At 45.3% G+C, this 14711-nt stretch overlaps 1 protein-coding gene across 1 annotated transcript in view; it reads right to left on the bottom strand.

The window, feature by feature from the left end:
- CGAS (cyclic GMP-AMP synthase) overlaps positions 1-14171 on the bottom strand; it is a 32660-nt gene extending 18489 nt beyond the window's left edge. The window contains exons 1-3 of the mRNA XM_017871337.1: positions 13276-14171; positions 6726-6945; positions 1702-1938 (exon numbers count right to left, since the gene is read on the bottom strand). Coding sequence (XP_017726826.1) covers positions 1702-1938; positions 6726-6945; positions 13276-13935 — 1117 coding nt within the window. The 5' untranslated portion in view covers positions 13936-14171. The remainder of the gene's footprint in view (positions 1-1701; positions 1939-6725; positions 6946-13275) is intronic.
- Positions 14172-14711: the final 540 nt, after the last annotated feature.

Here is a 14711-nt window from a genome sequence, read left to right as displayed (position 1 = left end):
CCGTCTCTACTAAAAATACAAAAACTAGCCGGGCGAGGTGGCGGGTGCCTGTAGTCCCAGCTACTCGGGAGGCTGAGGCAGGAGAATGGCGTAAACCCAGGAGGCGGAGCTTGCAGTGAGCTGAGATCCGGCCACTGCACTTCAGTCCGGGCGACAGAGCAAGACTCCGCCTCAAAAAAACAAAACAAAACAAAACAAAACAAAACAAAACAAAACAAAAAACCTCGCTAGCCACATAGGCCACAGGGCCACCAAAGGACTCTTCTTCATCTCTAAGATGATTTATCCTCCAGTGTTCCCCAGGACAGTATGGGGTCAGCAAGAGATGGTATGGGGTCCTGTTGTGATTTCTGTATCACTTACAGTGAAGGTTTCTTGGGGCAGCTATTCTAAAAATTGTTCAGTTTGCAGAATAACCTCTTTGCAGAAAGCTATAATCATTTTGTAAAAACATGAATAATGATATATGTAAGTTCCCTTCATAAACTATTTTTCTTACAGAAAATGATTCCTATACGTATGCAATATATGAAGTTATGATGTGTGTCCACAGAAACACGAACCATTAAACTAAGCATGATTGACTATTTCTGGGCTTTTTTCAGCAATACTCATTTATAATTTGGTTCATTTGTTTTACAGTCCCCTTCAGTTTCCCGGGAATCCAGTAGTAGTAGGTGCCAAAAGTCCTACATAAATCTATGGGAGGAAATGAAAATAATCAGCTACTTTCATTTTTTTTTAGACTAAATCACAAGGAAAAAAGCTACTCCCAGGAGTTTGAGACCAGCCTGGACAACATGGTGAAACCCCGTCTCTACTAAAAACACAAAAAATTAGCCAGGCATGGTAGTGGGCGTCTGTAGTCCCAGCTACTTGGGAGAATAAGATAGGAGAATTGCTTTAACCCAGGAGGCACAGGTTGCAGCGAGCTGAGATTGTGCCACTGTACTTCAGCCTGGGCAACAAGAGCAAAATTCTGTCTCAGAAAAAAAAAAAAAGTTACTTCCTTCTACCTTCAAAAATATCACCATTATAAAGTTTTAGCTGTAGACCAACTCAGTCTGGTTCTTGGAAGTTGAGGTTTATCCAAGAGCACAGACTGAAAACCCATCCTGATCTGTGAGGCTGAGATACGTTGCATAGGAGCAGTAGAATGGGAAGATTAAGGAAAGAGAGAACCAGGGCTGAGAATGAGAGTCTAGACTCTAATGATAATATTAATATGTAATAACATATAACTGGCACGAACAGAACTGGCCACAGAACTGCATGCACATTTTATCATTCCAGAATTTTTCAAGTAGTTTTGCTTAACACAGTGTACAGATGAGCAACTGGGTTTAGAAAGCATCATAACTAGCTCAAATTCTACACAACTACTAGACGGAGCCTCAGGATTCAGAACCAGGGCAGTCTGACTCCAAGGCCAATACTGCTTTTCTTTACTGAAAAAATAAAAATAAAAAAAGATAAAATTCAAATATGGATTGCTAGACATTTTAAAGCTGAGTATTTGATATTAATACTACAACTATGCCCTTTTCAATTCTGTCTGTCACCAGACTCCCATCTTACAACCTGTTTCGCCTGATGGCTCTTGAAATGACAGCAGCATTGGGTGGCTGTTGATCTGCTGCCTGAACATATAACATTAATAACTCTTTTACGTCTTTAAGTTAACTTTAATATTTAAAATACCTTGGAAACCATTTCCTTCCTTTGCATGCTTGGGTACAAGGTAAAACGGCTTTAGTCTTAGTTGCTGCCTAACTTTTGCTGAAAGCCAGTTTTTAATGGGCAGGCCGTCTTGGGTGCTATCAGGCCAGCTACTTTTTGATTCCAAAGCCAGGGTGATATCCACAGATATTTCTTTATTAATAAGAAGTGTTACAGCAGGGCTCCCTCGTCTTTTCCTCTTCATGATGACATCTGTATCTGGTTGAACATATAAAAGAAAAGAAAGTATTAATCCAATTTTCTCTGGAAATACAGGGGAAATAATATAACTATAATTGAAGATCTCTGGTGTGCTAAGTATAAGGTAAACATTGGTGGTAAAACAGAAACTGGTTCTAAAAGGCAAAATGCTTTACTAAACCAATATTGGCCGGGTGTGATGGCTCACGCCTGTAATCACAGCACTTTGGGAGGCCAAGACAGGAGGATCACTTGAGGTCAGGAGTTTGAGACCAGCCTAACCAACATGGAGAAACCTCATCTCTACTAAAAATACAAAAATTAGCCGGGTGTGGTGGTGAATGCCTGTAATCCCAGCTACTCAGGAGGTTGAGGCATGAGAATCGCTTGAACCCAGGAGGTGGAGGTTGCAGTGAGCCGAGATCACACCACTGCACTCCAGCCTGGGCGACAGATTAAGATTATGTCTCAAAAAAGAAAAACCAAAAAACAAAAAAAACCACACAATAATTACTGATCTCTCCCATTGGGAGGCATTGTCAAGATGGTGTGGGCATCTGTGATGAGGGGGTCTCTGTAGACTTTGAGGTTTAAGAGTGCTATGATTAAATTTTCTTTTCTTTTTTTTTTTTTTTGAGACAGAGTTTCGCTCTTGTTGTCTGTTGCCCAGGCTGGAGTGCAATGGCACGATCTTGGCTCACCGCAACTTCTGCCTCCCGGGTTCAAGCGATCCTCCTGCCTCAGCCTCCTGAGTAGCGGGGATTACAGGCATGTGCCAAAGCACCTCGTTACATTTTCATTACAAATTATAGATGGCAGAATGGAGGGAAGCCTAGAGAAGAGGCCAGATGGGCAAGAGGGAACAGACAGGCAGCAAAAAGACCACAGCAACAGCCCAGCACAGAGGCTGGGTGCCATGGCAGCACAGAGGCAGTGAGCATCAAGACACGGGGGAAGAAATGAGAGCAACTAAAGAAGTTCAAACCAACATAACTGGTCATGAGTTGAGTATGATGTGAGGAGAAAAGTAGGAGCCTTGGGATGCCATCCCAGGATCCTGGCCTAGGAAGTGACTGATGTTGGCTCCATTCCCCAAAACAGAATAAGCAGGAAGAAAAAAGATTGGGCCAAGCTGAACTTCATGAGACACAATGAGCTCTAGATACCTATGGGACACTCAAGTGGAGATGGTTGCTAGGTTTGTGGCTATGGTCAGAAATGTAGATGGCTTTGGGAGTTGGGGGTATATAAGCAGTAAAGACTACTACTCTCAGATAAGACTTCCACAGTGAGGAAGTAGAACACAAAGGAGAAAATACTAGAAAAATCTGCAAACCTGGCCACCTGTTACCCAAACCTGGCCACCTCTTCTGTTACCACTGAGGAAGTAAGTGTCCATCTACCTCACTTTTCTTGAGACAAAGTCTTGCTCTGTAGCCCAGGCTGGATGGAGTACAGTGGTGTGATCTCAGCTCACTGCAACTTCCACCTCCCAGGTTCAAGCGATTCTCCTGCCTCAGCCTCCTGAGTAGCTGGGATTACAGGCATGCACCACCACACCTGGCTAATTTTTGTATTTTTAGTAGAGATGGGGTTTCACCATGTTGGCCAGGCTGGTCTTGAACTCTTGAGCTCAAATGATCTGCCCGCCTTGGCCTCCCAAAGTGCTGGGATTACAGGTGTGAGCCACCGTACCTGGCCCTCCATCTACCTTTCAAAGGCCACCTCTGCACATGGTCTCTGGATCCCTTCCTTCTCAACTTCTCAAGTATCATGCTCTTCAACTATTCCCTCTCCTACATCAGCAATCTCTCCCTCCCTGCTAGATTATCCTGAAATTCATACTGAGGGTTACAGTGTATACCTCTCCTTTCACCCTACATCTTCCTCCTCTCCATACTCACCCATCTTTCTGCTTCCTTCCAGCCCATACTTTTTTTTTTTTTTTGAGACAGGGTCCCATTCTGTCACCCAGGCTGGCGTGCAGTAGCATGAACATGGCTTACTGCAGCCTCAACCTCCTAGGCTCAAGCAATCCTCTTGCCTCAGCATTGTATGTAGTTGGGACCACAGGCACATGCCACCACCCCTGGCTAATTAAAAAACATTGTTTTTCTTTCTTTTTTTTTTTCTGAGACAGAGTCTCGCTCTGTCGCCCAGACTGGAGTGCAGTGGCGCAATCTCAGCTCACTGCAACCTCCGCCTCCTGGGCTCAAGCAATTCTCTTGCCTCAACTTCCTGAGTAGCTAGGATTACAGGTGTGTGCCAACATGCCTGGCTAATTTTTGTAGTTTTAGTAGAGACAGGGTTTCATCATCTTAGCCAGGCTGGTCTCGAACTCCTTATCTTGTGATCCGCCCACCTCGGCCTCACAGAGTGTTGGGATTACAGGCGTGAGCCACCACGGCTGGCCTAAAATTTTTTTTTGTAGAGATGGACTCTCACTTTGTTGCCCAGGCTGGTCTTTAACTCCTGGGCTCAAGCGATCCTTCTGCTTCGGCCACCCAAAGTGCTGAGACACCAAACTCAGCCCAGTCAGAACTTTCTAGAGTGGCCTACACATGTTATCCCCACTGCAACCCTGCCTTTCACTCCGTATCCATCACCGCACTGACATTTCTCTTGTCAACCCCAGAAGACCAAAGAACCCCACAAGACCAAAGACCAAATCCAATGGATTTCTGGATGTCAGTAGCATTCCAAACACTGACTGCTCCTTCTACAAAACACTCATATTCTCCTTTTGCTCATTCTCTTCTTCCCAAACTCTAATGGAATTCTCTTCTTACCACTCTACTTAACATTGCAACTTCCCCCCGACCTCCATCTCCCACATTCCTGATCCCTCTCACTTTGCTATACTTCTTCACAATAGCACTTACTACTTTCTAGTATAAAAGATAATCATTTTTTCCATTTGTTATTAATTGTATGCCTGTGCTTGCAAGATTATAAAGTACAGAAGGGTAGAAGTCTTCATCTAATTGTTCACTAATGAATTCTAAATAACTAGAACACCTACACGTTAGATAATCAATGAATATTGATTAAATTAATGGATGTATGAATTTACACTTTCTGCCTAGGTATTTCATCCATTGCCAAAGCCACCTATATAATGATGACTCCCAAATGTTTACTTGCAGCCCAAAGGTATCCTTTGCACTCCAACCAAACCTATATGCAGCTACAAACTTAACACATCCACTTTGATGTTGATGTACCACAGGAATCTACAACCAAATACATCCAAAGCCAATAAACATAACTTAATTCATATACCAAACTATGTTTTGCCTCAGTCCTTCCCATCTCAGAAAATGGCACAATCAATCCACCCAGATGCACCATCCAGAAACCTGGGAACCATCTTAATTTAATCCTCTCTCTTACCCCCTATGCTTAATCCAGATGCAAGTGCTGCTACAGCTTGGACCTGTCTGTTGCTCCAATCCCAGCACCCTACTCCCACCCCATCTAAGCTGCCACCATCTTTTACCTGAACTATTACATCATTTTCCTTTCTAATCTTCCTATTTGCCTTCTTATAAAATCTATCCTCAGAAGCCAGAGTAAATGTTTAAAAATACAAAGCCAGTCATTACTCTCTGATGAAAACCTGGCTTCTCAATGATCAGATAATAAAACCTGGTGCCGGGCGCGGTGGCTCACACCTGTAATCCCAGAACTTTGGGAGGCTGAGGTGGGTGGATCACCCAAGGTCGGGAGTCTGAGACCAGCCTGGCCAACATGGAGAAATCCCATCTCTACTAAAAACACAAAAATTAGCCTGGCATGGTGCACACGCCTGTAATCCCAGCTACTCGAGAGGCTGAGGCAGGAGAATTGCTTAAACCTGGGAGGTGGAGGTTGAGTTAAGCCGAGATCAGGGCCATTGCACTCCAGCCTGAGTGACAAGAGTGAAACTCCATCTCAAAATAAAATAAAATAAAAATAAATAAAATAAAATAAAATAAAATCTGGCCAGGCATAGTGGCTCACACCTGTAATCCCAGCACTTTGGGAAGCTGAGGCGGGTGTATCATGAGGTTAGGAGTTCAAGACCAGCCTGGCTAAGATGGTAAAACCCCATCTATACTAAAAATACAAAAATTAGCCAGGCATGGTGGTGGGTGCCTGCAATCCCCCCTACTTGGGAGGCTGAGGCAGGAGAATCACTTGAACCCGGGAGGCAGAGGTTGCAGTGAGCTGAGATCGTGCCACTGCACTCCAGCCTGGGCGACAGAGCAAGACTCCGTCTCAAAAATAAAATAAAACAAAATCTAAACTCCTTTTCAGGGTCTACAAGTCAGTAGAGAATCTGGTCCCTGGCCGCCTCTTTAGCTTCATTTCATGTCACTTCATCTTTTCTGCAAGAGCCTCTTTTTGTTCCTAGATCTTGCCAAGCTCTTTTTTCTGCCTCAGGGCTTGGCTCTACCACCCCATTCCACCCTAATTGCTATCACTTTTCCCAGTTTATTCCCTTCAGAGCACTCACTGCAATTTGTGTTGTATGTTTTTACAATTAGATTACGAGCTTTAAAGAGGATCCCATCAATTTTATGCAGGCACATATACCCAGTGGCACAAGCAGCAGACTAAATGAAAAGCAGAGTGTTGTTTCTAGAAGGAGAGAATAGTCATACCTAGTAATTGCCAATGTACACTCCTCTACTGATGTTTCTTGACCTCACTACTGCCCTTTTTCTTACTGCAGAGAGGTCAAGAAACATGAGGAGGTGAGTGCACATTGGCAATTACTAGGTATAATTAAACCTTTAAGAATCAAAAGGCAAAAATCTTACCTTTAATGTTGTTAATTTCTTCCTTAATGATTTTCCTAAACTTTGATAGCATCTTAGAAGCTGATAATATTTCATCTTCTAAAAACTGGCTCAGAGGATTTTCTTTTGGATTTCTTTTAAATTTCACAAAGTAATATGCACCAGTGTCAGAATATTCTTCTAGTTGAATTCTGGGGACTTCCAGTTTAAACATGACATCGAATTCATTAGGTGCAGAAATCTAAGAAATAGAAAAATAGCACTGAAATATCTGCTTATGAATGTTTTCCAAGTGACTGGAAGTTTTAAGTTCCACTTAAAACTTTACTTTAAAAAGCAAGATTCATAATGTCTATATATTCCCTCTGGGAGTGGGACTACTGGAGCTGGCAGGAGATGGAAGAGTATTACCTGTTTCATTTTGTAGGATCCACACTCATTTTTTTACCATGACCTAGCATTATTTTATAACTAAAATGATTTTAGGCCAGGTGCAGTGGCTCACACCTATAATTAAATTTTGTGTATGATATGTGGCAGGGAATCAAGGTTCATGTTTTTCCTATACAGATACCCAATTGACCCAGCATTATTCATTGAAAAAAAAAAAATCATCCTTTCGGCCAGGCACGGTGGCTCACGCTTGTAATCCCAGCACTTTGTGAGGCTGAGGCAGGCGAATCACAAGGTCAAGTGATCGAGACCATCCTGGCCAACATGGTGAAACCTCGTCTCTATTGAAAATATGAAAATTAGCTGGATGTGGTGGTGTGTGCCTATAGTTCCAGCTACTCAGAAGGCTGAGGCAGGAGAATTGCTTGAACCCGGGAGACAGAGGTTGCAGTGAGCCGAGATCGTGCGACTGTACTCCAGTCTGGGTGACAGAACAAGACTCCATCTCAAAAAAAAAAAAACCTTTTTCCTACTGAATTACATTGCTGCATATTTTGTGTACTACATTGAATTATATGTGCAGGATTCTTTCTGAACTTTCTATTCAATTGGCCTATTTTTCTATCACTGCATCAATAACACCTGCTTAATTAGGCTGCTTTATGGTAAGTCTTGCTCTTTGGTATAGTAAATCTTCCAACATTTTTTCCCGTACAATTTCCTAAACTATTCTAGGTCCATTGTACTTCCTTTAATCAGGCTGGGCACGGTGGCTCACACCTGTAATCCCAGCACTTTAGGAGGCTGAGGCGGGCAGATTACCTGAGGTTAGGAGTTCGAGACTAGCCTGGCCAAAGTGGTGAAACCCCGTCTCGACTAAAAATACAAACATTAATTGGGTGTGGTGGCAGGCGCATATAATCCCAGCTACTCGGGAGGCTGAGGCAATAGAATTGCTTGAACCTGGGAGACGGAGGTTGCAGTGAGCTGAGATCGAGCCACTTCACTCCAGCCTGGGCAAAAGAGTGAAACTCTGTCTCAAAATAAAATAAAACAAAATAAATCAATCAATCAATCTGAAACCCCATCTCTACTAAAAATACAAAAAATTAGCCGGGAGTGGTGGCGGGTGCCTGTAGTCCCAGCTACTTGGGAGGCTGAGGCAGGAGAATGGCGTGAACCCAGCAGGCGGAGCTTACAGTGAGCCGAGATCGTGCCACTGCACTCTAGCCTGGGTGACAGTGCGAGACTCTGTCTCAATAAATAAATAAATGAATAAATATTTTAATCAGTTTGTCAATTTAATTAAAAAACTGATGAGATTTCGACTGAGATTGCATTAAATCCAGATCAATTTGAGGAAAAATGAACACGACATAGTTGTCAATTACTTCCTCTTCAAATTTACCCAGTTATGTTTTTAAGTTTTGAATATCTTTAGTGAGATTTATTCCTAAATATTTGATTTTAAATTGTTTTCAGGTTTTCAATTTTTGTTTGTTTGTTTTTGAGACAGAGTTTCACTCTTGTCACAGAGGCTGAAGTGCAATGGAGCAATCTTGGCTCACTGCAACCTCTGCTTCCTGGGCTCAAGCAATTCTCCTGCATCAGCCTCCCCAGTAGCTGGGAATACATGTGTATGCCACCACGCCCAGCTAATTTTTGTATTTTTAGTAGAGACAGGGTTTTGCCATGTTGACCAGGCTGGTCTCAAACTCCTGACCTCAAGTGATCTGCCTGCCTCTACCTCCCAAAGTGCTGGGATTACAGGCGTGAGCCACCATGCCTGGCCAAAGTTTTCAATTTTTATTTGTTAGAGATGGGGTCTCTAGGCTGGAGTACAGTGGCTACTCACAGATAGATCACAGTGCACTGCAGCCTCAAACTCCTGGCCTGATGATTCTCCCACCTCAGCCTCCCAAATAGCTGGGACTATCAGAATGCACCAATGGACCTAGCTTTGATATTTTTGATGATATTCTAAATGGTATTTTCATTTTGTTTTTAACCTTGTTAGTATATTGAAATATTTTATTTTGTTTATTGACTTTGCAACCAGCAATTTTGCTAATTTACTAATTATTTCCAACAGTTTATAAATGAAGCCAATCAAGTCATCTACACATAACGATTTCATCACTCCTTTTCCAAACTTATGCCTTTATTTTCCTTGTCTTGCTGCATCAGCTGTATGTATTCCTTCACGTTCTTTTTGTTGTTGTTGTTCAACATTATTTACGTAATTCATTTTCACTGTTCATGTTACTGTAGTTTGTTCCTATTCTTTACCAGTTAATATACCATTACTTAAAACCACTGGCCGGGCATGATGGCTCACGCCTGTAATCCCAGTACTTTGGGAGGCCGAGGCGGGTGGATCACCTGAGATCGAGTTTGAGACCAGCCTTACTAACATGGAGCAACCTCATCTCTATTAAAAATACAAAAAGTTAGCCAGGCATGGTGGTGCATGCCTGTAATCCCAGCTACTCAGGAGGCTGAGGCAGGAGGATCGCCTGAACCTGGGAGGTAGAGGTTGCAGTGAGCTGAGGCCACCCACGCCATTGCACTCCAGCCCAGGTGACAAGAATGAAACTCTGTCTCCAAACAAAACAAAACAAAAACAAACAAACACTAAAATTAATTGATTTCTATGTAACCTTTTCACCCAGTCCAAACTATATAAATAGTAAAGTACATTAACACTTAGAACAAAAAGAACATATGGACTGACAATTCTACAGGGAATTTCTACAAGAAACTTCCCACGTATTTTCAAGATTTTTTTTAACCTAGAATTTGATAAACTACAATAAAATATATGAATGAGATATGTGTCAACATGGAACCATGTAAATAAATTACTGAGAAGTATATTTTGTCTATCCTTTGACTCATAAAAAAGAACTTGGAATCCAATTTTGAAATGCAAATGTAAGTATAACAGATCAAAGTGTATGTGTAAAAGAAGAAAATACATCAAAATAACAGTAAATAAAATAGGAGCAATATTTTCTTCTATAGGCTTTTCTGACTTTCCTAGAGCATCAATATGGAACAAGAGGCAGGGCACCGTGGCTCATGCCTGTAATCCCAGCACTTTGGGAGGCCGAGGCAAGCGGATCACATGAGGTCAGGAGTTCGAGACCAGCCTGGCCAACATAGTGAAACCCCGTCTCTACTAAAAACACAAAAATTAACTGGGCATGGTTAATCAAGCTTGTAATCCCAGCTACTTGGGAGGTTGAGGAAGGAGAATTGCTTAAACCCAGGAGGCAGAGGTTGCAGTCAGCCAAGATCATGCCACTGCACTCCAGCCTGGGTGACAGAGGAAGATGCCATCTCACAATAAAATTAAATTAAATTAAATTAAATTAAAATATGGGACAAATGAGAATATGGGAGAGGCTGAGGAGAGGGGTAAGGAGGAGGGGAGCTAATGAGCTGTACAAGCCTGCTGGTGGATGAACAGTGGGTCAGCTCTACAACAAACACATATATCTCATTCATTCATTCACTCAGACAGCATCTTGCTGTTGCCCAGGCTGGAGAGCAGTGATGTGAGCAGGCCTCACTGCAGCCTTGACCTCCTGAGATCAAATGACCCTTCCATTTCAGTCTCCCAGGTAGCTGGGACTGCAGATGTGTGCCACCACATCCAGCTAATTTTTAACTTATTTTTGGTAGAGCTGGGGTCTCACTATGTTGCCCAGGCTGGACTCAAACTCCTGGTCTCAAGTTCCTCCCGCCTCAGCCTCCCATTGTGCTAGGATCACAGACATGAGCCCACTGTACCTGGCCCACATATATCTCATAATCAGTAATAGAAAAAGTTTTAGGCCCGGTGCGGTGGCTCACGCCTGTAATCCCAGCACTTTGAAAGGCTGATGCAGGTGGATCGAGGTCAGGAGTTCGAGCCCGGCCAACATGCTGAAATCTTGTCTCTACTAAAAATACAAAATTAGCCAGGTGAGGTGACACCTGACTATAATCCGAGTTACTCAGGAGGCTGAGGCATGAGACTCACTTGAACCCAGGAGGCGGAGGTTACAGTGAGCCAACATCACATTACTGCACTCCACCCTGGGTGACAGAAAGACTCCATCTCAAAAAAAAAAAAAAGAAAAGAAAACAGAAAGAAAAGAAAAGAAGAAAAGAAAAGTTTTGGATTAAACAAATTTCACCGGATTTCTTTTCATTGGCATAATTTTTAAAAACAAAGTGGTTCTGGGCCGGACACGGTGGCTCAGGCCTGTAATCCCAGCACTTTGGGAGACCAAGGCGGGCGCATCACGAGGTCAGGAGATAGAGACCAGCTTGGCTGTGAAACTCCGTCCTACTAAAAATACAAAAATTAGCCGGGCATAGTGGCGGGCGCCTGTAGTCCCAGCTACTCAGGAGGCTGAGGCAGGAGAATGGCGTGACTCCAGTAGGCGGAGCTTGCAGTGAGCCGAGATGGCGCCACTGCACTCCAGCCTGGGCGACAAAGCGAGACTCCGTCTCAAAAAAAAACCAAACCGAAACAAACAAACAAACGAAAAAAACCACACACACACAAAGTGGTTCTGAATGGAGACTGTCTTCTGAATGTCTACCTGGTAATTTTCTTTTTCCTTTGGACCCGCCATATACAGTAATTGAACTGAATTGATACGTACGTAATAAGAATCATGCTCAATCAGAGACATCTGATGCTGAAAAGTAACATAGTTAATTGAAAAGTATCATGCTCAAGACATAGTCTGGGCCGGGCGTGGTGGCTCAAGCCTGTAATCCCAGCACTTGGGGAGGCCGAGGCGGGTGGATCATCTGAGGTCAGAGTTCGAGACCAGCCTGGCTAACACGGTGAAACCCCGTCTCTACTAAAAATACAAAAATTATCCAGAAGTGGTGGCAGGCGCCTGTAATCCCTGCTAGTTAGGAGGCTGAAGCAGGATAATCGCTTGAACCCGGGAGCCAGAGGTGGCAGTGAAACCTAGATGGCACCACTGCACTACAGACTGGGCAACAAGAGTGAAACTCTGTCAAAAAAAGAAAAAGAAGAAAGAAAAGAACGAAAGAGAGAGAAAGGATGGAAGGGAGGGAGGGAGGGAAAGAGAAGAAAAAAGAAAAGAAGAGAAAAGAAAATAATAGAAAAGAAGCCGGGCACTGTGGCTCACACGTGTACTCCCAGCACTTTGGGAGGCCAAGACTGGCGGATCACTTGAGGTCGGGAGTTCGAGACCAGCCTGACCAACATGGAGAAAGCCTGTCTCTACTAAAAATACAAAATTAGCCAGGCGTGGAGGCTCATGCCTGTAATCCCAGCTACTCAGGAGGCTGAGGCAAGAGAATCGCTTGAACCTGGGAGGCGGAGGTTGCAGTGAGCCGCGATCACGCCATTGCACTCCAGCCTGGATAACAAGAGCGAAACTCCGTCTCAAAAAAAGAAAGAAAAAGAAAGAAAGAAATCTGTTGCTGGGCAGGAAACACGCTCCAGTCAGGAACTTGCTTCTAAACTTTCGATTTACACAGAAACGATTAATGACTCAATCACCCACAAACAAATGGAGCTGTGTAATACACACGTCTAAGCAATTATACGGAATGTGCATCTAGAAAGCATGCTTTTTAGTATCTGTAGGGAATATTCTTATTTGTTTAACATTACACTGTGAGCTTCCCAAGATTTCTGTATAAGAAATTGGGGATAGACAGGATAGCAGGAGAGGGCAGGGAGGAAGAGGGGGAAAGAAATTGAAGGTATTTTTTTCTATGGAGTAAGAGGTCTTCCTCAAACGAAAAAGTCTACGTGGAATTTTTAACAGACCACTTCAAATTATCCAAGTCAATATCTGACTTGGGACCTCAGGTCCACACCATCAAACACCGCCCTGTTACAGAAACTCGATACATGTCGGCTTGCATGAATGAACCCATACATTTGAATTACCCCGGGAACAGTGTCTTGAAATTAGGCAGCAATCAGTACCGGTTGGCTGTCTGATCGTTGGATGTGTAGATGAGTAAACGAACGGTTTGTCGTTTTATTTAGAACAGGCTACCGAAAAACATGCAAGAATCTAAGTTACTTCCGAAGGGAAGTGAGGGGCGCGACCCGGGGGAGGTAAGGATTGCGAACTGCGGATTGCGGAAGGCTGAGCAGCGGGGCCCCGCGGGCGGGCGCCAAGCAGCTCACCTTCACGTGCTCATAGTAGCTCCCGGTGTGCAGCCTCTCGACGCCTCCGAACCCGGACTCGCACTTCAATCTGTGCAGCAGGTGGCCCACAACCCCATTCACCACCTTCGGCACGCTGGAGAGATCCAGGCGGCTGAGCCTCAACTTCTCCAAAACCGCCCGCAGCTTCCGGGCCCCAGGCGCCGCATCGTACGGAGGTACGAGAATGGGGGCCGAGACCGGCAGGCCGGGGCTGGGCCCGTCCCAGGGCCCGGGCGGGGGTCTTGGCTTCGGAGAGCAGCGCGCGCCCCTCTGGCGGCAAGAACCAGCCCTGGAAACAGCCGGTTCTCGAGCCGCAGGAGGCTCCAGCCCCTCCGCCCCAGCGGCGCTGGTGGCGTCAGAGGGCCGCGCGTCCTGGGCGCACTGAGGGACCTTTTTGGCGCGGGCCCCAGTTGCGCGGACGGGCGACCTCTCCTGGGTGTCCGGGAGGCTCTTCTTCTGCCGGGATCCCGACTTCCTGGCGGGGCCGAACTTTCCCGCCTCGGGCAGGGCGGCTTCGGGGGCAGCCGGAGACTCGTTGGGGTCCGTCCGGGCGCCCCTGGCACTCCGCGCGGAAGCCTCGGGGACAGTGGCTCCGGCCTCGGAAGCTCTCCGCGTGGCCTTTCCGTGCCGAGGCTGCATGGCTGGCGCTTTCTATTCCCCGAAAGAAGAATCCGTTTCAGGAAAAGGCCGCAAGAGGAAGAGCCAGCAGTAGCAGTTGGAAACCTACCACTACTGGCGGGCACACAGTGTCTGTGAGCCGAAGCGGAACCCCAGGCTGGGAAGTCGCTGCGAGCCACGCCCATGCCGCGAAGAGACTGGCCGCGGCGTTTACTGATGCTACAAAAGTCTCGAAGTTTCTAACCCTCCAGGGCAATCCGTGACCCTGTCTTAAGAAGATGAGGTAGGGCCGGGCGCAGTGGCTCACGCCTGTAACCTCAGCATCCGAGAGGCCGAGGCGGGCAGGTCGCTTGAGCTCAGGAGTTTGAGACCAGCATGGGCAACCCAGCAATATATATAAATTATATATATATACACACACACACACAGCACACATATATGTGTGTGTGTGTGTTGGTTGGGCACAGTGACTCACACCTGTAATCCCAGCAATCTGGGAGGCCGAGGTGGGCGGATCACCTGAGGTCAGGAATTTAAGACCAGCCTGGCCAACAAGGCGAAACCCCGTCTCTACTAAAAAATACAAAGATTAGCTGGGTGTGGTGGCCGGCACCTGTAATCCCAGCTACCGGGGAGGCTGAGGCTGGAGAATCACTTGAACTCGGGAGGCGGAGGTTGCAGTGAGCCGAGACGTGCCACTTCATTCCAGCCTGTACTACAGAGCGAGACTCTGTCTCAAAAAAGAAAAAGAGGCCGGGCGCGGTGGCGCACGTCTATAATCCCAGCACTTTGGTCGG

Source organism: Rhinopithecus bieti, unplaced genomic scaffold (genome assembly GCF_001698545.2).
Source record: "Rhinopithecus bieti isolate Rb0 unplaced genomic scaffold, ASM169854v2 scaffold_4709, whole genome shotgun sequence".
NCBI classification, from domain to species: domain Eukaryota; kingdom Metazoa; phylum Chordata; class Mammalia; order Primates; family Cercopithecidae; genus Rhinopithecus; species Rhinopithecus bieti.
Note: the sequence above shows the minus strand (reverse complement) of the source record. Positions and strands in the feature narration are given on the sequence as shown.